A 25,732-nucleotide genomic window follows, 5' to 3' on the forward strand; every position below is an offset into this window, starting at 1 on the left:
AAAATAAATTATTCGTGGTTTTCTTATTTGTACTTAATGCAATGTAGTCTTGATACAATGCGTTTTTTTTTTGTTCTGTGTGCACATTATTATATTGCGAATTTTAACGTTAAACTATCTAGGAAAATAAATTGTTCCGAGTGAAATTAGAGATGATATATGTTGCTTGTATTTTATAAACTCGCAAAAAAAAACATTTCAAATAAAATCCAACCATATAATCATAAAAAAAATTAAACATCTACTGTTTAAAAATAGCTTAATTGGAGTGTCTCATTCATTGGTGACTAAAGCTAGTGGAAAACGTGCGTTCAAGTCGCATCCATTATTTACAATTTTCGAAATTTTTGAATGTCATACAACCACAACTTTAACTTGCTAATAGTGCTCTATACACTTCATGCTTATGACAAATCATGCCTATGCCAAAAGCCATTTACCAACATGATCGACCATGAAAATATGTTAACCACCATATAATATCCTACTATTCACACAGACTTAAAAATGTGTTTCCACATAATACATAATACCTTACTTGAACATATAATTAAGTCACATTTTCTCACATTGCATAGTGTCATCGTGTCGTAACTTACATGAAGAGTTTGAAAGAAATAGTTTCTTTGGAAGTGGTAGAAATTTTGCTTGCAAATTGTAATTATCAAATTCTGAAGGTTTCTGAGAAATCGAAATTGGAGTAAATTATTCCATCCGGTTAATAAAAATTGCTCAAAAGATGACCAAAATCAGCCAATAAAGACTGTAATATAGCCTTCATAAATAACGTGCTTTGTTCAACCTCGGTTCTCAAGTTATCGGTTTTTTAGAAAGCAGAAATGTGGTACCATTTTAAGATAACAGGTCACTCAATTTCTCTTAAGAACTTATAATTATGTATAAAATATATACAAAATATCGTTTATCTAACCGAAACAGTTCTCAGGTTATCGTGTTACCACGGAAATAAAGTACCACTTTCGGTTATTGGAGGTTTGATATAAAACTGAACATATAATCTTATATTTTCATGCAAAGTTTCTTCCACCTAATTTAAACAGCATTGAAGTTAGAGGCTTTAGAGCAGGGGTCTTCAAACTACGGCCCGTGGGCCGGATGCGGCCCGCGACGTCATTTTATCCGGCCCCGTGACGATCTTTTTGTCCACTGAATAAATGTTTGTTGGAGGTGGCTGAGGAGCTTTGCGCAGAAAATTCAAAGCTATATGAAAATGTAGTTTTGTGTGCAAATACAATTACTCGCCGTGTTGCGGACATTGGTGAAAACATAGTGACTCAAATAGCGAAAAATTCAAGCAAGTTTCGCCATTTTTCAGATCCAATGGATGAGTCGCTGGACAGCTGTTACACCTCTCAACTTCTTGTGCTCATTAGAGGTGTGGATGAAGACCTGAACATAACACAAGAGCAGGTTTCCCTACATATAATGTAAGACACTGTTACCGAAGAGGATATCTAACCATAGATAGTTCAGAGACAAACACAAAATCGCAAGATTTACCATATTTCACTTCAGTAAGATTGCTAATTTTGCGAGAAAATTCTGAGCAGACTTTCTAAGAAAAGAAAAAAAGGTGACTTCCTGATAGTAAAGGCAAGTCACAGCCATTATTGTCTGATGAAGAGTGGGTATAGAAATTGGCCTATGTAGAACTAGTCATTTAAATTTTCTGAACCTAAAACGACAAGAGAGTGAAATCTAGTTTCTGATCTATACACCCACCTAAAGGCCTTTAGAAACAAACTTATCATGTTTTTGGAACAAGTACAGGCTAACAACTTGACACACTTTCAGCAGTGCAAGGCCTTTACGGCTGAGTCAACCACTGAGTTCCTCACGTCATGAGAGATCATCAAAGACCTTCAGCTGCAGTTTCAGTAGCGGTTTTCAAAGGCAGAAGAGGTGAGACTGTTTCAAAGCACATTTGAAGCAAATGTGGCCAGTTGCAAAGATAAACTGCAGCTGGAGGACTTTGAATTGCAAAAAAATGACTTCCTTAGAGACAGGTTGAAAGAAGGGCGGATGTGTTTTCATACGTTTTTCACAAGAAAGACTTTCCTAACATAAAAACTTTTGCATCAAAGTACCTTTCAAATTTTCGAACAACATACCTGTGTGAACACAAAATTTCAAGAATGAAATACGTGAAGAACAATTTGAGAACAAACGTAGACCTCGGGTGGGGGGTGGACACTTGAAATGTGCATATATTTCTATATAAATTATATTTCGTTTGGGGGGAGGGGCGCTAGACGTTCTTCGGGGGGGGGGGGGAGGGCGCCACGACCCTGAAGAGATGCCTTAAAGAAACTCTGGCCCCCGAACAGATATTTGATAGTTAATGCGGCCCTCGGGCTGAAAAGTTTGGAGACCCCTGCTTTAGAGAAACCTCTTTTGATTACCGGAAATCGCTCAAAAGTTAATAGAAAAGCACACATTTTATGTAATACTTATATATGAAATGTGTTCATCATATGTTAAGAGCCTCGCACCCGCAGAACAGGAACAATACGTAAATTTTTTTTTTTTTGGGGAATTGAAGATCCTTATATTCGTGTTGACATAAAATGCAGTAATATAATATAGATAATTTACATCGAGTTAGTATAGATTCTAGATTATCTAGTACAGTACAAGAACTAGTAGCAATAGATCTAATAGATCTACACCACAGTAACAAACGTGAGACCACTTCATCTCTTCAAAACCCCCCAAAAAAACTGCTTATCTACTTCTGATGTAAAAACCACTGCTGTTCTTAGATCTCAGCCAATCTGGGAAACATGTTATTTAATTTATGACCCTCATGGCCCAGAAGGTAAGTGATCCGACACAATATACCAATGCTTCTCCCTTAAAATGTCTTACCTACATGATACCCCTCCCCCCCCCCCCACCTGTTTCTCAACCCAACCTAAAACTTCATCTCTTTATAGGTAACATGGATTATTGCAGCACAGCACAAATGGTATGTTATGTAATTTACGACCATCATGGTCCAGCAGGATGGAGGCCATTTCAAGTAAGCTTCTTACATGTTTAAGTGCCTATAACTTATATAAAATAAACCGGGAGTGATATCCCTTAAGCTTTCTCGAATATTCTTATATAACACTACGGTGGATGGCAAATCGGGTTACATATAATATTTTTAATCAATTTTTAATTACTTAAACTTTTCAAAATAGAATAGAATCTCGTAGAAAAAAAAGAACTACACACCAAGTGAACGCCAAATAAAATGTGTATAATAGTGCGGAATATTATTAGTACTTTATTAATTCACATGCGTTTTTTTTTTGAGAAATCGGAAATAGCCTAAATACTAAATTATTACTTCCGTTCAACGGAAGTTTATCAAAATTTGATAGAAGGCAGAGAATTAGATATTTTACTTATATGTGAAATTTCATTTATCTATCTGAAATACTTCTCAAGTCATATACTTATGAAAAATTGAAAGTAGAAAAAGTTCCTCTTCCTCTTTACAGACACACACCCACACACACAAACACACAGACATACGGACAAGATAGATTGCAAAACAAAAAAATTTTTCCGACTCCGGGAGGTGTAAAACGTCGAGATTTGCAAAAATCTTTTTTTTTTTTTTTGCACTATTACAATACTTTTTTCTATACTTCGTACTTCGTATATTCGAGAAAGAAAAATGGAAAAAAAACACGATTTTTATCCTTGTCAATAATAATGCTGGAAAGATTAACTTTTAAAACGTTGCTTAAATTTTGCTTGCAATTTTATGACCCTGACAACTAACAGGCGATGGGCAGAGGAATCATTTTTTTTTAAAGTTAAATAAAAATAAAATTTCTACACAAATAGAAAATTAAAGGGAAATTACTCTAGAATCTAGATCTATTTCTATCAAATTTTAATTTACTGTCTCGAACATTTCCTAACACTGTTGTTAAACGTAATTTCAAGACATTTTAATGATTTAGCTAATTTACCTTAATTGTTAGGCCTTTTCATTATTCAATTAATCATCCATACAGTAAGTATAATAATAGGCCACTTCTAATGATTATAGCCGAAAAAACATACGCATGCGCAATGGAGAGAAACTACGACTTTACTTCGAGGCGATGTATTCGATTGTATTGCGCATGCGTGTGTTTACAAACAAAACTCAGAACCACAGGTTAACTCTAACGCCAACCCTAACCTAGGCTTTTCGATGTCCGCCATTTTGCTTATATATGGCCACATCCAAACTTTTTCATGCCAACTTTTTGTAGTTTCGGCCATTTTCCCCCCAAGTGCTTACTTACCACGAGAAAATCGGTAAATTAGTGTTTTCGATACGGCAAAGTGTTTTTATGTTCTATATATCTATGGAAATATATTAGCTCCGTTTTAACATATCGATTCCAATTTTATCGAGCTATCTTAGCGAATACGTCTCATTAAACGCAGTGCCCGAGCTTTTTTTGTTGAGAATGGAGGCGAGCGAGTTGACGAGATTCCTTCCATAATGTTGTTGACATGGAATAAAAACGTGCTTTTTAGATTTAGACCGTAAAAAAAAATAAAAAATAAAAACTTAAGCCAAAAATTAATTTAGAAATTTTATATTCTTAGAATAAATGCTATAAAAGTTGCAAATCCAGAGAACTTGAAAATAATTTGTTGAGTTTAAGGCTACATTTCTATTTGGAAGTGGCTATTGGGACCCGGGTCCTAATAGCCTCGGCCGCTATTGGGACCCGGGTCCTAATAGCCTCGGCCGCTATTGGGACCCGGGTCCTAATAGCCTCGGCCGCTATTGGGACCCGGCATTAAGTTCGTTAAGCACTTGTACAACCTGTATTAAATTTATACCTTTTATGTTTATTTGATTTTTCTTGTGGATTTGCTCGTATTTTGTTGTCTTTTATTGTAATTAGTTATGCGGATTATCTAGCGTTTGTTCTTGTGTTGCTATTACTAAATACCCTATATTTAGCTGTATATACAAAATCATTAAATATACGCAATTATCGTAAGACGTCGTGGTCGAGTGGAGAACGCGGTATCTCCTGCATCTCGATCAGTTACGGGATCGGAACCTATCAAAGCTCTCGTTTTTGCGTGAACTAAGTGTATTTATCTAAGTCTAACATTCCATTGAGTTGTTTGCAAGAGTGTCTTTTTATAATTGTTTTTTTTTTAAATAGATTTTTTTTTCTCTAGATTTAGGTTTTTAAACACACCAATTAGGCCCTATAAAAACATCGTTGCTCCATTGATCGCCCGCTCGCGTTTTCTGGTCAGCGCAAGAAAAATACCGACACGGTCTAGCCAGGGTCACTGTGAGTTCAGATTGGTTTAGATGTGAATAGTGTAGGCGTATAGCATACGTCATAGCAAGACCATGGCTATGAGCTTATCGAGATTCGTCGTCGCCGTAGTCCCCCCCCCCCTCCCCACTCAACCCAGCAAGAGGGAAAAACGGATTTGGGGTCATTGTGAGTTCAAATGTTACGTATTGCTTCTATTAAAGCGTACTACAACGCATGCGAGATATTCGTGTTCAAGAAAACTGGCCAAAAGCTGTAGTCTGCAGCCTATATGAGCTATCTTATACAATTATATATATATGTATATATATATATATATATATATATATATATATATATATATATATATATATATATATATATATATATATATATATATATATATATATGTGTGTGTGTGTGTGTGTGTATGTATATATTTGGACGGATAGACCTATGAAATCAAATTACGTTTAACAGAAGAAAAAACAACACATTTTTACATGCGCGCTCAACATTCGCTCGGTCATAGAAGTTCATACCATAGGTCATAATTATATTATAGACCTAACGACACACAGTAATGATATCGGGTATTTAAAGCAAGATCTCAATATATAATTTAGAATTACAAGGAAAAAATCACAACAGAAAAGATTTATTCTGCATCTTAAAAGAATTTTTGTATAACTAAATCTTAGCAATTCTATTGGCTGGTCCCAATAGCGGCCGAGGCTATTAGGACCCGGGTCCCAATAGCGGCCGTGGCTATTGGGACCCGGGTCCGAATAGATGCATCCTTTCTATTTATTTGCATCAAGCCTAAGTTATAACCGGATGTTTCACTTTCGTAAGACAAATATTGATTGGCTGTACAGTAACTTAGTGATCGATAACTATTTGTTTACAAAACTTTGCAGATCAAGTTTTTAAATAACAATGCAAATTTAAAACCCCATGACCTAGTTTTCTATTTTTAGCTTACAATGTGTACAATAAAATCTATGGCGGCCTATCCATGCCATTGTTTATGTCGCCATTACACGTGAAAACCAAATTGTTTTTGCTTTTTTTTTTTAATTTTTATTTAGTTACCGAAAATATTATAAACATCAAATACATCCAATCTTTAGTAAAGTCCGAAAAAAACCAGACAGGCAGGATTTTATAACCATATTAATTGTAACTACGCTGTGCATGATTTTTAAATGAATGTATACACCTCTCAAATACCTTTACTTTGAGACTTTTCTCGCTGGTGTCCATTGATGTTTGCAAGAAAGTAAAGTTTAAAGACATAAAGACATAAATCGTAACATGCTTGAAAATAATAAAAAGCATTGGTAAATCAGCAAATCTTGGTGGTGCCCGCGGACACAATCCTGTAACAGTGAGACAGGGGCCGCGAGGCTACCTATTATCGATAGAACTAACATCATAAGGGTAATCTATCGTTTTGGGGCGTGGGGAAATTGCGAGACGCGAAAAGCGAAATGGCGAGGCGGGAAAATGCGAGAAGGTAATGCGAGACATACCTGCGGAATTAAGGGTAAATAGCGAGACACTTTTTGCGAAAAAAGTTTTTTCCTTTTTTTTTCCATCTTTATTTATTTAAATTATTATTTTTTTTAAAAAAAATAAACAAGCATTTAGCCATACCCTTTAACACGAGTGTTGTATGTTGTTTTTTTTATCTAGATACTAAGAAGATAGATAGATCTATATCTAGATCTATCTATTTAAAAATTCAAACATCGTTGCTGTGCTACTGTCATCGCCCGCTCTTGTTAGCGAGAGGAAAATCCCGTCTCAGTCGGCATTAATTTAAAAATCTAGCCCGCTCATGTTTATACAAACGTGAGCTGTGTCATTGTGAATTGGTATAATCTTGTCAGCAGGAGAGATATTTTGCAACATCTATTTATGGATTTTTGTACTTGCAAAAAGTTTAAAAGTATAAACAATTCTAAAAAGTGCAATTTATTATTTTATTAAGTAATTTTAATTACAAACAAAATTTACAAACAAAATCTTCTGAAACAGTCCTCAAACACACCTCGTGACACCATCTTTCACACATAGTACACCCAACCCAGTTCATTAGACTCCCATTTATACATTTTTCTTTTGCTACTTCTTCCAATCCACATTCACAACATTTCACATTCTCATCACAGTTGACCTCCTCGTTCATCCCACAAACAACACTGGCACCCATGTTCTCATCATCATCATCCGCAAGCTCAACATCTGTTTTCCGTTTTATTATAATTTGTATTTTTTATCATTTCTGTAATTTTGGCAATGTCTTGCTCATTGTTGTCACCAGCAGTTGAGTTTTTTTAAAACATCGATATTTTCCCAAAATCTTGTCTAATTTCGGTCAAAATAGAGTATTTTAATCAATCCCTATTACAATGTATTAAAACAGTTTTCTAAAACGCGAAAAAACGTCTAAAATTCTTTTTCTAACATTGCTTTTTTATAGTGTGACTTCACATCTAACCCCCCCTCCTCCCCCTCATCACACATCGTCATAAAATTACAGACCACCCTCCCCCCCTTTACGAGTGTGACGTCATTTATGGAAGACCCCAAATAACACCACCACCAAAACCAAAAAAATTCAGATAAGTTCAACTTGGTTTTAAAAATATTTGAAGTAGGCCCATAGCTTACGATATAGCACGAGCAACTGATAATATCGGTGACGTCACTTTACTTTGTTGTATCCAAATGATGTGGCATTTCCTTGTGCTTAGATTTATATGGTAAAAAAAGCTAGAAAAAAATCGTAGGCGGCGGCTATAATACAAAATTTCTATGCAACAATAGAAAATATGTTTGCGGCGGCAGCGGATCCGGGCACTGCGATCTTCAAAGAAGGTACATCAGGCGGCCTCGGGGTTCCACACAAAAGACAGAAGTTGATCTATCGTCGGCGGTATTTCCGTCGGTTTCGAAAAAGGTGGTATTCTAAGTCGACACAAAAGGTGGGGGGAGTTGACAAATCATCAGTATGTCTAGCGACGGAAAAATCGGAAGTTTTAACAATGTAAACGAAACGTCTTTGAAGTCTGGACCAAATACCACTGAAAATCGGGTGCGGTAAATTTTTCGCAGAAATCTTCGCATTTCAACACCACCCAGCGTAAGTATCGGCTTGTGGTAAAATGCGAGACAAAAAAGTCACGTGACCGACCGTTTTCGCGCCCTTCTCGCATTTTCCCGCCTCGCCATTTCGCTTTTCGCGTCTCGCAATTTCCCCACACCCATCGTTTTGGGTACGTAAAATCGCCGGCGACTAGTAATGTGAAAAACAGGTGACTCCTTAAATTTTAATAATTATTTCACATTTTGAGGAGGATTTATGTTTTTGTAAATTACAAAAATGTTTCCTTTTTTCATTTATGTAGGCTACCAATAATCATTATTAAATAATTTATTTAAACAATTGAATTAAAAATTTTCAGTCAGTAGGCCTAGGCCTAATAATTTTAAATAAATAAAGACTAGCGATGTTTCCAACAGATGCAACCATGCTCATTTACTATAGCAGCCATCTTGTTTAAGTTTTTTTTGTAAACTTAAAGCGGATATAGCGCGAGATTCAGGGGGAAGCCACTCTATTTTACAAATGGCTGCTGTTTCAAATCTTGCTCGCAAACACTGCTGTTTAAAGTTAATTTCTGGCATAGGCCTTTATTGATATATTTAGCCATTGATTTAGGTTTATTATTCATTTATCTATAATATTTGACACAAATATATCACAATATACTTCTATTAAAGTTAATTAAAGCCTTGACAATAAGGTAACTTTTTTGTACATTAATAGTAATAGCCGTGGGCGATTTTACGTACCCAAACCGATAGATTACCAACATTGAACATAAGATTAAGATTTATGCACTATGCAGTATGAAATGTGACTGTGGCAATCATTGTAGAACGGCACCACACATTACCTTAATTGGGCTTAATTAAATTAATTATTAGTTGTTTTCCTTTTGATTGATCTTTAGACTTTAGTTCACATGCATATTCCTATTGTCTAAACTCTCTAGAAAGAAGCAAAACATACATACATATAATTAATAAATTATTATAAATAGTTAAATACAGTCTATTCATATATGATTATATGAATAATAATATCATCAATATGATCTACGGCCAACATGCTTTCTCTATTTTTAAAACCTTGACTTAACTTTTTTACTTTCTCATATGATATACAAAGTATAGAGGAAGTATTGTTAGCATGCACAAAATCTAGATGTTTGACATCTCCTTAAGTCAGCAAAACATAGTTTGGCAATTTTGTCCGTTTGTCTGTGTGTGTGATGTTTTAAATAAACTTAAATAGGTTTTAAATAGTTATAGTATTAATGTATTGGATTGAAAAGCAAGACATTTATTTATGAATTTGCATTAATAAAGTAGCTGCTGTATGTGGCAGATGATAAGGCACTTTGTTGTTCATCTACATTTCATTTTTGTCTGTGGTTAAAATGGTTTACATTTGTGTTTCAGTTTGTGAAAGGGGCAGCATGGAATACACAAAATATTGCACTGAACATGGTTCTATAAAAATTGAATCAGAATCACAGGTAGGCCTTAAAGTACAACTGCTGCTTTGAAAGATTACACCCAGAGTGACCTATTACAAATATGCCTAAATGGTTATACTTTTGCCTTCTGTAAAAATCTACATAGACACCAGCATAAATATGTTTTATCTTTTTGTGGAAACCTTTAGATCCTGGAGTAGATTTTTACATTCTTTTACATTCATTTAGTTAAAATTACATTATAGTAGTTCTACTCTATGGCTCAGAGCCATGGAGAACAACAGAGTCAATAACAGAAAGTCAAAAGGAAATAAAATAATTGTGTATGCTGAAAAGAGTGGCAGGATGCAGTGGAAAACTTTGACAGACCCTGTGATACGTATGGAATGAAAAGGAAAAATGATGATGAGTTAAAATGACAGAAGTACTAGTTTACTTGCATCTTCTGTAACAACATGTCTCCCTTCCCTTCTTGTCAAATATCAAGGTGGTGAAAAGTTTATGAACTTTCTCTGACCCTGCTTATGTTGGCTCTTTCTCTATTAAATCTAAATCTTAAATCTAAATCTACCTTGTTTTGTTTTTTACAGTTTTCAATCAGCAAGGTTACCTATGCTAGCATTGTTATTTATAAAATTATCACGAGGCTACTCAAAATTTACATTCTGAAAAATTGGCAATTTTCTTTGTTGTTTTTTATTTTTTTTTTTTAACTTCTTGCAGTCTAGATTTTAAAAAATATAATTTATAAAAAAAAAAAATTATAGTGGACCCTATGTGTAACATAACTGACTATCTTCATTGTACCAACACATATTATGATAATATTAACCAGACTTTGATCCCTTGTAGGCCTAGGTAAAGTATTATTATTTAAAAAGTTACAGACAGAAGCAGATTATTACAGAACATCTATAAAAATGTTTTGTATTGTTGAACAGGTTTCACCAGACTGCATCAATGGTGAGGACAAAGATTATTCTAGGACAACTCTGCCCCCTGGGCTGATGATTAAAACATCAGACATACCTGGCGCAGGACTTGGAGTTTTTGCCACAAGATTTTTTCCTGCCGGGACAAGGTTTGGGGCATTTGATGTGAAGAAAGAGAGCATCGAGCAAATGGCACATGGCTCTGAGTATTGTTGGGAGGTGAGCACAATCTAATTAACTTTTACTCACTAATGATTGACAAAATTTTTATGTGATGCTTTCTGGTACATTCAAATGAACCAGAACAGATTTTATAATAGATGTTTAACCCTTTACAGTCCTATTTGACTGTGGTATCCCTAGAATTTTGATTTGTGTTACAGTCTGTTGCATCAGTATTCCCCTGAATTATGTATAGTTTAATTATGTGTAGTAATGAAAGTCTAATTGGTAACACAATTTATAAGTGTGAAATAATAAGTTTTATTTACATTGTTTTCTCATTGTGCTATCACTAGCGGTTAATTTTCCTAAAGTTAAGAACTTTTTCTTAAAATTTACAGGCAATATAAATATTGAAATTGAAAAGTGAATAAATGACCTTGGATGTTGAATCAGGATATATTAATTTGACTAGTATTATGATATTGAAAAAAAAGTAGTTCCAGTGACTAAATTTTTACTTTCTCATATATGAAGTATAGAAGAAGTATTATAATCACGCAAAAAAAAATCGAGATTTTTCACAGATCTTGACGTTTTACACCTCCCTGATTCGGAAAAATATAGTTTTGCAATTTTGTCCATATGTCTGTGTGTTTGTAAACACGATAACTTGAGTGCTGATACAACTAGGTTGATTAAATTTCATATTTAAGTATAATATCAAATTTGTAGTTCTGTATCAACTTTTCAGCAATTTCAGATAACCAGAAGTGGAACTTAATTTACTTTCAGTTTTTCAAAAGCCTATAACTTGAGTACTGTTTCAGATAGATAAACGAAATTTTACATGAAAGTAAAGTAAAAGATCTAATTCTCTGACTTCTCTCAAATTATGAGTAATTTCCATTGACCAGAAGTAGTAATTTACGCTATTTCCGATTTCTAAAAAAACGCATGTAAATTTATAAAGTACTAATAATATTCCGCACTATTATACACATTTTTTATTTGGTGTTAACTTGGTGTGCAATTCTTTTTTCTACGAGATTCTATTCTATTTTAAAAATTTTAAGTAATTGAAAATGGATTAAAAATATTGTCTATATCCCGGGGTGCCATCCCCCATAGTGTTATATAAGAATATTCGAGGAAGTTAAGGGGAGATAACTCCCAGTTTATTTTTGTAGCATTCAAAATAAATGTTTTATTTAATTAATGTCAGAAGTAGCTTTTTATTTATGTTTTTCTGGGATGAATATTATTTTTATTTATTATTGGTAAATTCACACACAAAAAGCTTCAACCATTTTCCTATATAATTTGCTTTATTTTTTATTTTTATTTGGGTATTTTAAAATAATTTGTTTTTTAAAAGTAAATATGTCATTTGCCTGGTTGAAGGCAAAGTAAAATAGTTTTAAATTCTCAGGATTAAAAACTAAAGTCTTACTAAGATTTGATGCTATCCCTTTCTAAGCCAACTTTTTCTGAGATCTTTTACTCCATGAAATCTGTATTTGTTTAAACTTTGATTTTTAAAGAACACATTTCATCAGGCAATGAGATTCCTTTTATTTGAACTTTACTTTCATGCAAAACAAAGTGTAATATTTTTATTTTTCTTCAAGAATGGGAGGCTGTCCCATTTTGTTGATGCCAGTGACAGCTCTGTTTTAAACTGGATGAGATTCGTAAAATGTGCACGTTATGAGGATGAGCAGTGTGTCACAGCATACCAGCACAATGGTGAAATGTACTATATGGCTCATAGGGACATCGTTTCTGGCTCAGAGATACTGGTAACTGTCTTGTTTACGCCATAAAATTTGAGTGATGGGGGGTTGGAGGGTTAGTACTTCTAATAAAATGTGTGAGGGGGGGGGGAAAGGGTTAGAGCTTTTAATTGATTTATAGATTTTAATTATTTATTTTTTTGCATATGGCAATTTAAAAAACAAACCACAACTTAATTAGGCAAGTAATAGCAATCTGGTACATTTTAATAAGGAGTGAACTTAACAGTCCTTATTTAGGCAGAGTAATCCAATAATTTCTAGTGCAGATAACTTTTTTGGGAAAACATTTAAAGTTGAAAATTAACATCAGTTATTTGTTCACAAAAAATAAAGGAGGTTATTTTATTATTTATGATGAAATATTTCAATGTAATGATTAAGTCTAAGCAGTGAAAATATCACTTGGATTTTTCACATGCAATTTTACTGAATATGTAATATTACAGTTTTTGATTTTAAACTGTTAAGTAAATAAAATGTATTTTAAATATAAATATGTCAATCTTCTGACACTGTTTTATTCCACTGTCCCTTTCTGCTGGTCAACCATATTTTCAAAATTGACCTCATCACTTTCAAGAATGTGATACCAATAATGGACTGCCTCCTTAACTGTAATTTTGTTTAATTTATCAGTAGCTCTAACAGAACCCTAACTTAAAATATATTAACTATGAAAGCATTCAATTTAAAATAAGCTAAATGTGTAATTAATTTTATTTTAAAACTTAACTAATATTTTGACGTAGTTACACATTTAAACCAACACAAATTCCAATCTACCCATTACACAAATTCGATTGAAAAATTAAATTATATTGCAAAATACTTCAACCGATAAAATTGCCACAAACTATGTTACTATTTTTTTTAACTCAAATATCTTAACGGAACCGTTTGATAAACCAAGTCAATTTTTTTATCATTTTGAAATTTAACAACACTTACCCAATCTTCATCTAAACTTAATATCTCACCCATTTAAATGTACCTCAAAATCTACCAAAACAATAAAGGAATCCAACTTTAGCGTATCCTAACTCAAACCTTACTGAAATAATGAATATTATCAGCACTCCTAGTCTTATAATGCACCAATATGAAAAAAAATGAACCTGATCTGTTTGAGGCGTTTGCATTTCTATAGTGGATATAGTCTGCTGGCTATACAACATAACTTATGCCTTTTTTTATAAATAAATATAAATGTACCCATATAAATAAAATAAAAGGCTTGATTAACACTTTTGTCCGGGGGTGAATTAGGGCCCTTCTTGTTCCACCACTGAGAAGCATTTAAGCGTATATGACACAAACAAGTATATTAGTTTTTAGACATGTCTAAAGTTGGATTTTTATAAAATTGACCATTGATTTACATGAAAAGTATAATAAAATACTTGATTTGGTTAGAAGTGCCGGACGACACTACACCATCTGTTTTAATGGATTGAATGTCTTTATTTAACTAGCAAGGAACAGTATTTGACATTTTCAGGTTACTATGGTGACAACTATATTTAACTGCTATAGAAGAGTGTATTTTACTGAGAATCATGTTAGATTTTACTTAACTAGTATAGCTTAGTATTCTCAAATTTTTAGGTGTACTATGGTGACAATTATACCAGAGACCTGAGTATTCAGGTACAGAAGGTTGGTGTTGTGAACAATGACTGTGGTAAATAGAGTTTATTTATTTATTTTTATTGAATTGATTGTTCTTCAGTACACACATCTCTGATATCTAATAATGCTATCTTTAAAAATCTATTTGTTCTACCACATGACAACAATTTTTACAATTTATGCTAGACTTTATCAGACAAACAAAATAGAAAAGCAAATGTCTAATTGAAGGGACGCTGTGGCCTAAGTTATAAAGCGCTAGGCTGTTAACCCAGAAGTCTTGAGTTCAAATCTGAGTTCAAGTGAGTTGATCGTCCTTGAATCCAGCCAACTGTGGGTACCTATCTCATGTTAAGGAAAGTAAAGGCAGTGGTGCTTTGAGACTTTGGTTAGCAGTCAAGCACTCTATAATCTGGCCACACTGTGTCATTTTGAGACAGTTCGAACCCTCAATGCTGTCATATATCTTTTACAGATATTGTTACAGATATCTATCAGTGTCAGCATTGCAGTTTGGCTTTTTCAAAACTTTCCTATTTAAATTCACATTTAAAAAAGAAACATGAAGGGAAAAACATTGACAATAAAGGTCTGGATCTCACAGTTAACAACAGTGGACATTCTTATCAGTTATCAAACTTTCATCAACAACGTAGAATTCATAGAGGAAAAAAGCTTCACAAGTGTGAAACTTGTGGTAAATATTTTGCAAGATTTTATCGTATAAAGATACACCTTAGAACTCATCTGGGAGAAAAGCCATACAAGTGTGACCAATGTGGTAAATGTTTTAGCCAGTTAGGTCACTTAAAGCAACACCATAAAACACATTCAAAAGCAAAGCGATACAAGTGTGACAAATGTGGTAAAAGTTTTAATACTCTTTGTGAAATAACAAGACATCTTAGAATTCATATTGGAGAATTGCCTTACATGTGTGACATTTGTGGTAAAGGTTTTCCCAAGCCTGGCATCTTAAAGATACACAATAGAATTCATACAGGAGAAAAGCCTTACACGTGTGACAAATGTGGTAAATGTTTTGCAAGTACCAGCTGTTTAAGGGGACACAATAAAACTCATTCAGTAGAAAAACCTTACAAGTGTGATACATGTGGCAAATGTTTTAGCCACATGAATAGCTTAAAGATTCACCAAAGAGTTCACACAGAAGAGAAGCCATACAAATGTGATCAATGTGGTAAAAGTTTTACCCAGTTATGTACCTTAAAGCAACACCATAGGACTCATTCAGAAGCAAAAAGATACAAGTGTGACAAATGTGGTAAAAGTTTTACCACTCTTTGTGAAATAACAAGACACCTAAGAATTCATATTGGTGAATTGCCTTACAGGTGTGACATTTGTGGTAAAGGTTTTCCCCATCCTGGCATCTTAAAGATACACAATAGAATTCATACAGGAGAAAAGCCTTACACGTGTGACAAATGTGGTAAATGTTTTGCAAGAACACGCTCCTTAAGGGAACACTATAGAACTCATTCTGGAGTAAAACCTTACAAGTGTGATACTTGTGGTAAATGTTTTACCCAGACAAGTATCTTAAGGATTCACCAAAGAGTTCACATAGAAGAGAAGCCGTACAAATGTAATCAATGTGGTAAATGTTTTACCCAGGTTGGTAACTTAAAGCAACACCATAGGACTCATTCAAAAGTAAAACGATACAAGTGTGACAAATGTGGTAAAAGTTTTACTACTCTTTGTGAAATAACAAGACATCTTAGAATTCATATTGGAGAATTGCCTTACATGTGTGACATTTGTGGTAAAGGTTTTCCCAAGCATTGCATCTTAAAGATACACAATAGAATTCATACAGGAGAGAAGCCTTACAAATGTGACAAATGTGGTAAGTGTTTTACAAGTACCAGGTGTTTAAGGGGACACAATAAAACTCATTCAGGAGAAAAGCCATACAAGTGTGATAAATGTGGTAAATGTTTTCCCTATCCTGGCATCTTAAAGATACACAATAGAACTCATACAGGAGAGAAGCCTTACATTTGTGGCAAATGCGGTAAGTGTTTTACAAGTACCAGCTGTTTAAGGGGACACAATAGAACTCATCTAGGAGAAAAGCCTTACAAGTGTGATAAATGTGGTAAATGTTTTCCCTATCCTGGCATCTTAAAGATACACAATAGAACTCATACAGGAGAGAAGCCTTACATTTGTGACAAATGTGGTAAATGTTTTGCAAGAACACGCTCCTTAAAGGAACACAGAAGAACTCATTCAGGACAAAAACCTTACAAGTGTGATAAATGTGGTAAATGTTTTACCCAGACTAGTAACTTAAAGGTTCACCAAAGAGTTCACAAAGAAGAGAAGCTGTACAAAGTGTGATAAATGTGGTAAATGTTTTACCATGTTAGGTAACTTAAAGCAGCACCATAGGACTCATTCAGAAGCAAAATGATATGAGTGTGACAAATGTGGTAAAAGTTTTACTACTCTTTGTGAAATAACAAGACACCTTATAATTCATATTGGAGAATTGCCTTACAGGTGTGCCAAAGGTTGTGGTAAAGGTTTTCCCAAGCATGGCATCTTAAAAATACACAATAGAACTCATACAGGAGAGAAGCCTTATACATGTGACAAATGTGGTAAACGTTTTACTCAGCTTGGTAACTTTCTTATGCACCATAGAATTCATACTGGAGAGAAGCATTACAAGTGTGACTATTGTGGTAAACATTTCACACACATTAAGACTTTACAAAAACACCACAGAATCCATACAGGCGGTAAGCCTTATAAGAGTGACCATTGTGGTAAATGTCTCAAATATAAATTACTACTGTACAAAACCACCTTAGAATTCATAAATAAGAGAAGCCTTAAAAGTGTGGTAAATGTTTTGCAAGTACAACTCTTTGCAACATAAAAAACATATAAGAATTCATTTAGAAGAATGACTTTTAAAGTGTGATAATTGTGGAAGATGATTTTTAAGAATCAGACTTTAAAGGCACACCTTAGAACACATATAGGAAAGAAGCCTTCCAAGTTTGACTACTGTGGTAAATGTATTTTATTTTTCATCTCTAACCTTTCTTAGATCTAAAAAAAATGCAGCTCTAAAATATGTTCTGAATTATGTGACACCTATCTTTTTGAGGCTAGTTTTAGGTCTTGTGGTATGTTCTGTACAGCAGATGACCTTTGTAAAAACATTGGTGAAAGTTTTATTAGTTTTCTGTTAGCATTAAAGTTCTTAATGTCATGATTTTCTTTGTCAATTTTTTAACTGTCATAACAGACCAGGAAATTTACTTGGCCATAGTTACATTTTGTAGGGTAAAGAACAATTCAAAAGTTGAGCTGTGGTTTATGCCACGGCTATGATGATCTTAATTGGAATAGGTAGTCCAAACTGAAATTAACTATTGATTGCAGACTTCTGTAATTAGTACATCCTGTAAGAACTTTTAATTGTAAGCTCTATGGCACAAATTTTATAAAAATATCTCAATAAATAAAAAAGTTATGCAATTCTTAAAAAAAGCAAAATTTGGTAAAAAACTAATTTTCAAAAAGTGCCATTTTTGAGAACCCATATTTTCTAAACTAAATAGCATAGAAGTGTAGAAATTGGTATAGTTGCTGCAAAGTTTGTAATATATATGCCCAATTTTTTTCAGTCATCTAAAATGAGTCTTTCTGAGTTAAAAAAAATAATTGAAAGTGACAAGATGCGTATTGGTCATTTTTATTTTCATACATAGAATGACATAGAATAACTCTAAAACTATTGTGTTGGTAACATTAACAGGAAGAATGTGTTCATTATTTTCAAAAATCACTTGAATTAAAAATATTATTTAAAAAATGCTGCATTTATCTAGTGCAGGAGAAACATTCTAAATTTAGTGGGGTTGTAATGTAATGTAGTCTGATAAAGACTTGATGCCTACAAATAATGCAGCAGTTGACGCCACATGCTTTGGTTTCTTTTCAAACCTATCCGGTTGATAACTGCTTTGGAGGAACAGTTTTTAAAACTAAAACTCTTGTTTCCCTCAACCTTGATCTTGTGGAGCATCAAGAGTAAGGGATATGCTTTGGGAACTGTAGGGAGGGGGGGGGGGTGGCCATCTTCCCTTCCCTGCCCTTGTAAGGAAAGAACTGGATAGGCCATCATAAATGTCTCCATCTGTGGAATAAACAATTGATTTAGTGATTAATAAAATATAATTAAATTTACTACTAGCCTGTTGTGTAGGCCTACCATTTGTCCTATTACTAGAAACATGAAAAAGCCTGAAAACACCTTTTTGTTAAAAGTAATTTATACTTGATAGTTATATTCTTAATACTAGTAGTAGGTCTACTGAATGAAATATTCGTTGCTTGTGCCACACTGGTTGAGATATCCAATGATGAACATGCCATACTGTGGTTGGTTCTCAACATCCTATAGGACAACTTAACTGTCCTACATTGTTACTATATGCATATAAAATAAATAATGAGAAACACTACTAGTACTACTGACACAACTAATATAACATTTAAAACTAAGCCACAACATGTACGACCTTAATTATAAATTGCACCCCCACCTAAAAATTGATCTGGTACATTTTATTAAAAATGGTACTTACAAATTGTTTGAAGGCTCTAGCAAGGGTAAAATCCGTTTAGCATCATCGGTCGTCAAGTTTTAAAGTTTAAAACCGTTCGGCGAGCTACTCACTGGGGGCTGAAAGTTGACTCGAGGGTTATATGCTTATTGAGGGCACGGCTTCGCGTCCGTAAATCAGAGATACTTGAATTTACACCACAAAGTAGTTATAAAAGTGAGCTTTACATCGGTGTAAAAATTGAAACAGAATTAGTTTGTTTTCGTGTATAGGCCCCTATATCGTCATTTAAAGTTTAAAAACTGATTTTTTTAAAATTAAATAAACAAGTTATTTTTTTTCAATGTATACATTAAACCACGGGTTCCCAACCTGGGGGTCGCGACCCCCAGGGGGGTCGCGAAGGTCTTTCTGGGGGGTCGCCAACTGGTATACTAAACCTTAGTAATTTGAAACCAAACATAAATATTTAGAAGTCATTCAGAACATACCAAAACATATATTTAGTTCTTTCATCGTTAAGAAGCTAGTAGCAAACGCCAGAGACTTGATCGAACAGGAAGTTTTCACCAGCATTAGTGCAAGCATCAAATGAATTCGCGATAGAAAATGCCAAGCAAAAAAAAAAAACAATAGGAGAAAATCTCATCAAACGCTGCATGTACGTAAATGTTAAATAACACATTTTTATTCATATTAAGCTTTCACCATTGTTTGCTTTTCAAGTTGATAAATCAACAGACGTGAGTTCGTGTTCGCAGTTGCTGGTCTGTGTCTATATTCATGCGGATGATAGCAAAGAAGAGTTGCTCTTTTGTGAAGATAGCCTGGAGAAAATAAATACCTTTTTTGAAACTGGATGATTAAAATGGGTTAGAACGGCTGTGGGGTATTTGTACGGATGGTGCGCAATTTATGTTTAGCTCAAAATCGGGCTTTCAGAAAACAGAAAAGATTTAGCTCCCTTACCACTGCCCTAACCAATCGACATCAAGAGTCCATTGCTAGTATAAGTCGTAGATTATATAAAATCTGGAGCCTTAAAAGACCTGAGCAAAAACATTAATGTAGATCACGAGTTTCTGCTCTTCTACACTACAGTACGCTGGCTGCCAAACGAAATGTTGTAAATTGTGTTTTTGAATTGAAATCTGAAATCAAATTGTTCTTGAAAGTGCAAAGGAAACAAGATTTTTTGGTATACTTAAAACGACATAGAGTGGTTGGAGAGAGTATCATACCTAGCAGATGTGTTCGAACATCAAGATAAGCTTAACCTGAAGCTTCAGGGAAAATGAACGAATATTATAACTTTCCATGATAATCTCGGGGCATTTTTATCAAAGCTGCAAATCGGTAAAGAAAATAAATCTTGGAAATATTGTAAATTTGAGAAACTCTGCAGTGTGGTAGATGAATCTGATTGTGAGATGATAATTAAAATTTTGAAAGAAGCGATTTCTGGGCATCTTGAATCTCTTGAAAACGAACTGCATCGCTATTTCTCTGAGCTGAAAAAAGAAGAATCTGCATTTACGCATTACCCATTCTCTTCTTCCCTTGATGTTGCCAGCATTCCCGATTAATTACAAGTTATTCTTTGATTTGCAGAATGATTCCGAGTAAGATGAAAAACTGCAGACACAATTTTGGTGTAGTATTCACCATTCATACCCAAACATAAAATTGATTGCCTTTTCGAGAATATATTTTCAACACTATTCTTCGATTAAAAACAAAATTAAGATAATTATAATGACATAGGTTGGCATTAACAAATTTTTTTAAAACTTAAAAACTTAACCACGAAGGCTTAGTGAGTAGTATGCAATTTTACTCATGCTATTAAAATAGTTATCAAGAGTAGTTCATATTGAAAGTGTACTAGAAAATCTTATTTTAGTGCTTATTAATTTCCATACTAATTTCGGCTTTTTAATTCTATGGGGGTCGCGGGTCACTTACTTTTTATAAAAGGGGGTCGCCACTCGAAAAAGGTTGGGAACCACTGCATTAAACGATAGGCTAGAATTCGCTTTTTAAAATGACATTAAGATTATGCTTCTACGATGCTTCGTCGCGAAGCTGCGACCAAATGAGACAGTGTGGGGTCAATCGGTACTGGCAAAACGGTGAAATTTGTTGACGTAACTGATACTTTTCAAACAAATATAAAACACATTAAAACAGGGTTACATATATAAAAATACCAGATTTCGGCAGATAAAGACAAACTATATTGACATATAATTTTCATTTTTATAGCACAACTAGAAGTAGTGCATTATTTTTCAAACCGCAAAAAATGACCCCAAAACGCACTTTTTCGCCAGTTTGGACTACCTAATTGGAATCAATTTCATTTTTTTTATGAGTCATTGAATGGCAGACTTTATAAAAATTTAACTTGATTATTAGATTAGATAGATCAGTATTTTCATTGACTAAATCCATTACATCCCCTGCTGAGCATAGGGCTGTGGCAACACCTCTTCCCTGGACACCCAGCAGCCCTTGCTTCCTCTTCCAGACCTTTTCTATTATAGCTTTGGTACTAATCTTTTAACCCGGGGCTCTATTCCAATGCTTGCCTTGTAATGTTATCTTCTCAAGGCATGCCCGATCCATCCTCATTTGCGAGCTTTAATAAAAAATTAATAACCCTCCAGGATTCGGAGGCATAAAGCAGTAATGCCTTAAGATTTGTGTTGACCATTCTTATTTTGCTCTGGAGAGACAGTGCTGGCAATTCTATATCAGTGTATTCAGTTTCTTTCTGATATCTCTATGGGGAGGAGGGTGGGGCAGTTTCTTTCCCACCATCCCACCCCTAATGAAATTGAAAAATATAAAATGTATGTAGAAAGTATATACTTGAACCAGTGCTTTTTGGTGCCCTGATATGCTGTTGAAGTCAGTGCTGTAGTTGCAACAGGTTAATAAAATGCAGGTGCAAGATTACCCATGGGTGTACCCTATAGTTATTAGTACCTTATTATGGAGATGTGGAATGTAGTTATAAAGAGACAGTCTAATAGCTTAGATTAATTTGACACTGTAAGCAGAAACTAACCTAATTAGAATAGGGAATCATAAAAAGATAGAACTAGCTAGGAATGCTGCACAATTGATACTAAATTAATAGATGAAAGTGGAGTGGGAGAGTTGTTCGAAAGGCAGAGGCGACCATGAGTGTTTGGTGTATAAGCATTAAACACTAGCAACAGAACTCCACCTTCGCCAACTGGTTTAACTTACCGTAGCAGTTACTATGCCTACACCAGTTATAGTTTGTGTGGTTCCTGGTGTCGAGAGGGGGGGGGGGGGTGTGCGCTGCTATCGGGGTAAAGAAATTTTACTTTTAATATATCTACTTACATTTTTCAAATTCAATAGAATCGAGTTGAAATATAATTGTGCACCAAATGAATGCAATTTACGCAAACTGTGTGTAAAATAAAGCGGAGAATTAGTTTTTCAAAAATTAATTAAATATCTAATTAAGCTACATTTTATATCACAGTGCATTGTCGTTGAATCATTATCTACTTGAAATATTTTAAAGAAATCAATCAGAAGTGATCTTTTTTTTGTGAAATTGGTCATAGCAAAAAGTACTACTTTTGATCTCCCGAAATCTTAAAATTTGACAGAATCAACTGAATAAGGTTGTATATACCTATGTATAAAATTTGGTCTACCTAACTAATATGGTAATCAAAGTATCGGTGCGCAATGGAGAAAAAAGCGCACAGGTAACAAGGGTTTTTTTTTTAAATATAATGGGAAAATTTGATGAAAGGTAAAAAAACGTGACGTCGTGTATGATTGAATCACTAATTACATAAAAAAAATGCACTTAATATACGTTAAAACATGTAATGAATCTAACAAACAATAACAATGAACGCGAACTGTCTCATAATATTGAATTAAACTAACAATTAGAGGAAATATTGAACTTGTCCTGAATAATTTAAATTAATATATACTTTGACAGTTTTCGCCGTTTTATATCTCCCTACTTTACTCAAGTTTGGATGTATTTAATGTTTTTTATTTATTTATTTTTTTGGTAACCAAACAAAATTTTAAAAAGCTGTATACGAAGTATAGAGAAAGTATTGTAATCGTGCACAAAAATCACTTGAAATTTTAGCAATTTTCACCGTTTTACACCTCAGTCCTTCATCACATTCCGTATAGAGGACTTATTTTAAGCGGGCAAAAATTATCAATCCAGATTTATCAAAATTAAGAGGTTTTATGCGTAATCCAGTCTGAAAAACTGGGCTTTGCAATTCTGTCCGTATGTCTGTGTCTGTTTGTCTGTCTGTCTGTCCGTGTGTAAACACGATAACTTGAGTACCGTTACAGCTAGGTTGATGAAATTTCATATATAAGTATTTTATCAAAATCGTAGATCCATATCAACTTTTGAGCGATTTCCGATAGCCGGAAGTGGTACTTTTTCTACTTTGAAATTTTAAAAAGCCTATAACTTGAGTACTATTTCAGATAGATAAATGAAATTTCACATGTAAGTAAAAGATCTAATTCTCTACCTTCTGTTAAATTTTGAGTAATTTCCATTGACCGGAAGTAGTAATTTACGCTACTTCCGATTTCTCAAAAAACTAATGTAAATTTTTAAAGTACTAATAATATTGCGCACTATTATGCACTTTTTTTTATTTTGCGTTCACTTGGTGTGCAATTCTTTTGTCTACTAGATTTTGTTCTATTTTTAAAACTTTAAGTATTTAAAATGGATTAAAAAAAAATTCATAAAAAACGTTTTAATAACAAGCTTTTATGTAATGATGCACTAAAAAGTAGAAAATAAATTATAGACTACTATTTAAATAACTATAAAGAAAAGCGTGGGTCACTTTAGTATCTATTGGATACCTTTACTAATGTTAAGGAAGACACCCACGCTTTTCTTTATAGTTATTTAAATAGTAGTCTATAATTTATTTTCTACTTTTTAGTGCATCATTACATAAAAGCTTGTTATTAAAACGTTTTTTATGAATTTTTTTTTTCAGTACTTTACATGTTTTATCTACAATAGAGTTACATGACTAAAAACCATTGCGCGCCTACTGAATATCACGTTCAGTAGGCGCGCAATGGTTTTTGAACGCAGCCATTACGTGGTCGTGATGGCGCAGCTATTGATGACGCGTGTGGTGTGGTTGGCTAGACATGCCTACTAATTCGGTCCAAATTTTAATTAATTAATAAAAAATTAATTAGGCATCCGATTAAGTCAAATTTAGTTTCAGATTGCATTGTCTTCATGTCTTGACCCACGTGCCAACTGTGAATCGTATCTGTCAAGTAGAACTGTCCGAATTTTCACTCCTGCGTTTCCGTCTAGACTGACGACAGACAGAGGAAGTGAGTTAAATAAAAGCTTGTAAAAAAAAATCATAAAAAAAATTCATAAAAAACGTTTTAATAACAAGCTTTTATGTAATGATGCACTAAAAAGTAGAAAATAAATTATAGACTACTATTTAAATAACTATAAAGAAAAGCGTGGGTCACTTTAGTATCTATTGGATACCTTTACTAATGTTAAGGAAGACACCCACGCTTTTCTTTATAGTTATTTAAATAGTAGTCTATAATTTATTTTCTACTTTTTAGTGCATCATTACATAAAAGCTTGTTATTAAAACGTTTTTTATGAATTTTTTTTCAGTACTTTACATGTTTTATCTACAATAGAGTTACATGACTAAAAACCATTGCGCGCCTACTGAATATCACGTTCAGTAGGCGCGCAATGGTTTTTGAACGCAGCCATTACGTGGTCGTGATGGCGCAGCTATTGATGACGCGTGTGGTGTGGTTGGCTAGACATGCCTACTAATTCGGTCCAAATTTTAATTAATTCATAAAAAATCAATTAGGCATCCAATTAAGTCAAATTTAGTTTCAGATTGCATTGTCTTCATGTCTTGACCCACGTGCCAACTGTGAATCGTGTCGGTCTAGTAGAACTGTCCGAATTTTCACTCCTGCGTTTCCGTCAAGACAGACAGAGGAAGTGAGTTAAATAAAAGCTTGTAAAAACGTTTTAATAACAAGCTTTTATGTAATAATGCACTAAAAAGTAGAAAATAAATTATAGACTACTATTTAAATAACTATAAAGAAAAGCGTGGGTCACTTTAGTATCTATTGGATACCGTTACTAATGTTAAGGAAGACACCCACGCTTTTCTTTATAGTTATTTAAATAATAGTCTATAATTTATTTTCTACTTTTTAGTGCATTATTACATAAAAGCTTGTTATTAAAACGTTTTTTATGATTTTTTTTCAGTACTTTACATGTTTTATTTACAATAGTTACATGACTAAAAACCATTGCGCGCCTACTGAACATCACGTTCAGTAGGCGCGCAATGGTTTTTGAACGCAGCCATTACGTGATGGCGCAGCTATTGAAGGTGATGACGCGTGTGGTGTGGTTGGCTAGACATGCCTACTAATTCGGTCCAAATTTTAATTAATTCATAAAAAATTAATTAGGCATCCAATTAAGTCAAATTTAGTTTCAGATTGCATTGTCTTCATGTCTTGACCCACGTGCCAACTGTGAATCGTATCTGTCAAGTAGAACTGTCCGAATTTTCACTCCTGCGTTTCCGTCTAGACTGACGACAGACAGAGGAAGTGAGTTAAATAAAAGCTTGTAAAAAAAAA

General features: G+C 33.8%; 2 protein-coding genes across 3 annotated transcripts in view; both read left to right on the forward strand.

Moving 5' to 3' along the window:
- Nucleotides 1–9,048: 9,048 nt before the first annotated feature.
- On the forward strand, nt 9,049–16,962 carry LOC131935643 (oocyte zinc finger protein XlCOF6-like). The gene is made up of 6 exons (XM_059292153.1): nt 9,049–9,115; nt 9,837–9,913; nt 10,816–11,025; nt 12,600–12,770; nt 14,373–14,448; nt 14,872–16,962. The coding sequence occupies exons 2-6, from the start codon at nt 9,854–9,856 to the stop codon at nt 16,764–16,766; spliced, it is 2,412 nt and encodes an 803-aa protein (XP_059148136.1). The 5' UTR covers nt 9,049–9,115; nt 9,837–9,853; the 3' UTR covers nt 16,767–16,962.
- Nucleotides 16,963–17,261: 299 nt separating this feature from the next.
- The window catches only part of LOC131935641 (zinc finger protein 420), a 57,102-nt gene continuing 48,631 nt past the window's right edge, over nt 17,262–25,732 (forward strand). For both annotated transcript variants that reach the window (XM_059292150.1, XM_059292151.1), the window contains exon 1: nt 17,262–17,446. In XM_059292150.1, the coding sequence (XP_059148133.1) occupies nt 17,368–17,446 (79 nt within the window). In that variant the 5' untranslated portion in view covers nt 17,262–17,367. The remainder of the gene's footprint in view (nt 17,447–25,732) is intronic.

This window comes from Physella acuta, unplaced genomic scaffold (assembly GCF_028476545.2).
Source record: "Physella acuta isolate Inbredline_101_S28 unplaced genomic scaffold, ASM2847654v3 ptg000150l, whole genome shotgun sequence".
Classification (NCBI taxonomy): domain Eukaryota; kingdom Metazoa; phylum Mollusca; class Gastropoda; family Physidae; genus Physella; species Physella acuta.

Coding starts and splice junctions, on each gene's coding strand:
- LOC131935643 (XM_059292153.1), top strand. CDS start 9,854: ATGGAATACACAAAATATTGCACTGAACATGGTTCTATAAAAATTGAA. Junction 12,771..14,372: donor TTTCTGGCTCAGAGATACTG/GTAACTGTCTTG, acceptor TCAAATTTTTAG/GTGTACTATGGTGACAATTA. Junction 14,449..14,871: donor TGTTGTGAACAATGACTGTG/GTAAATAGAGTT, acceptor TATCTTTTACAG/ATATTGTTACAGATATCTAT.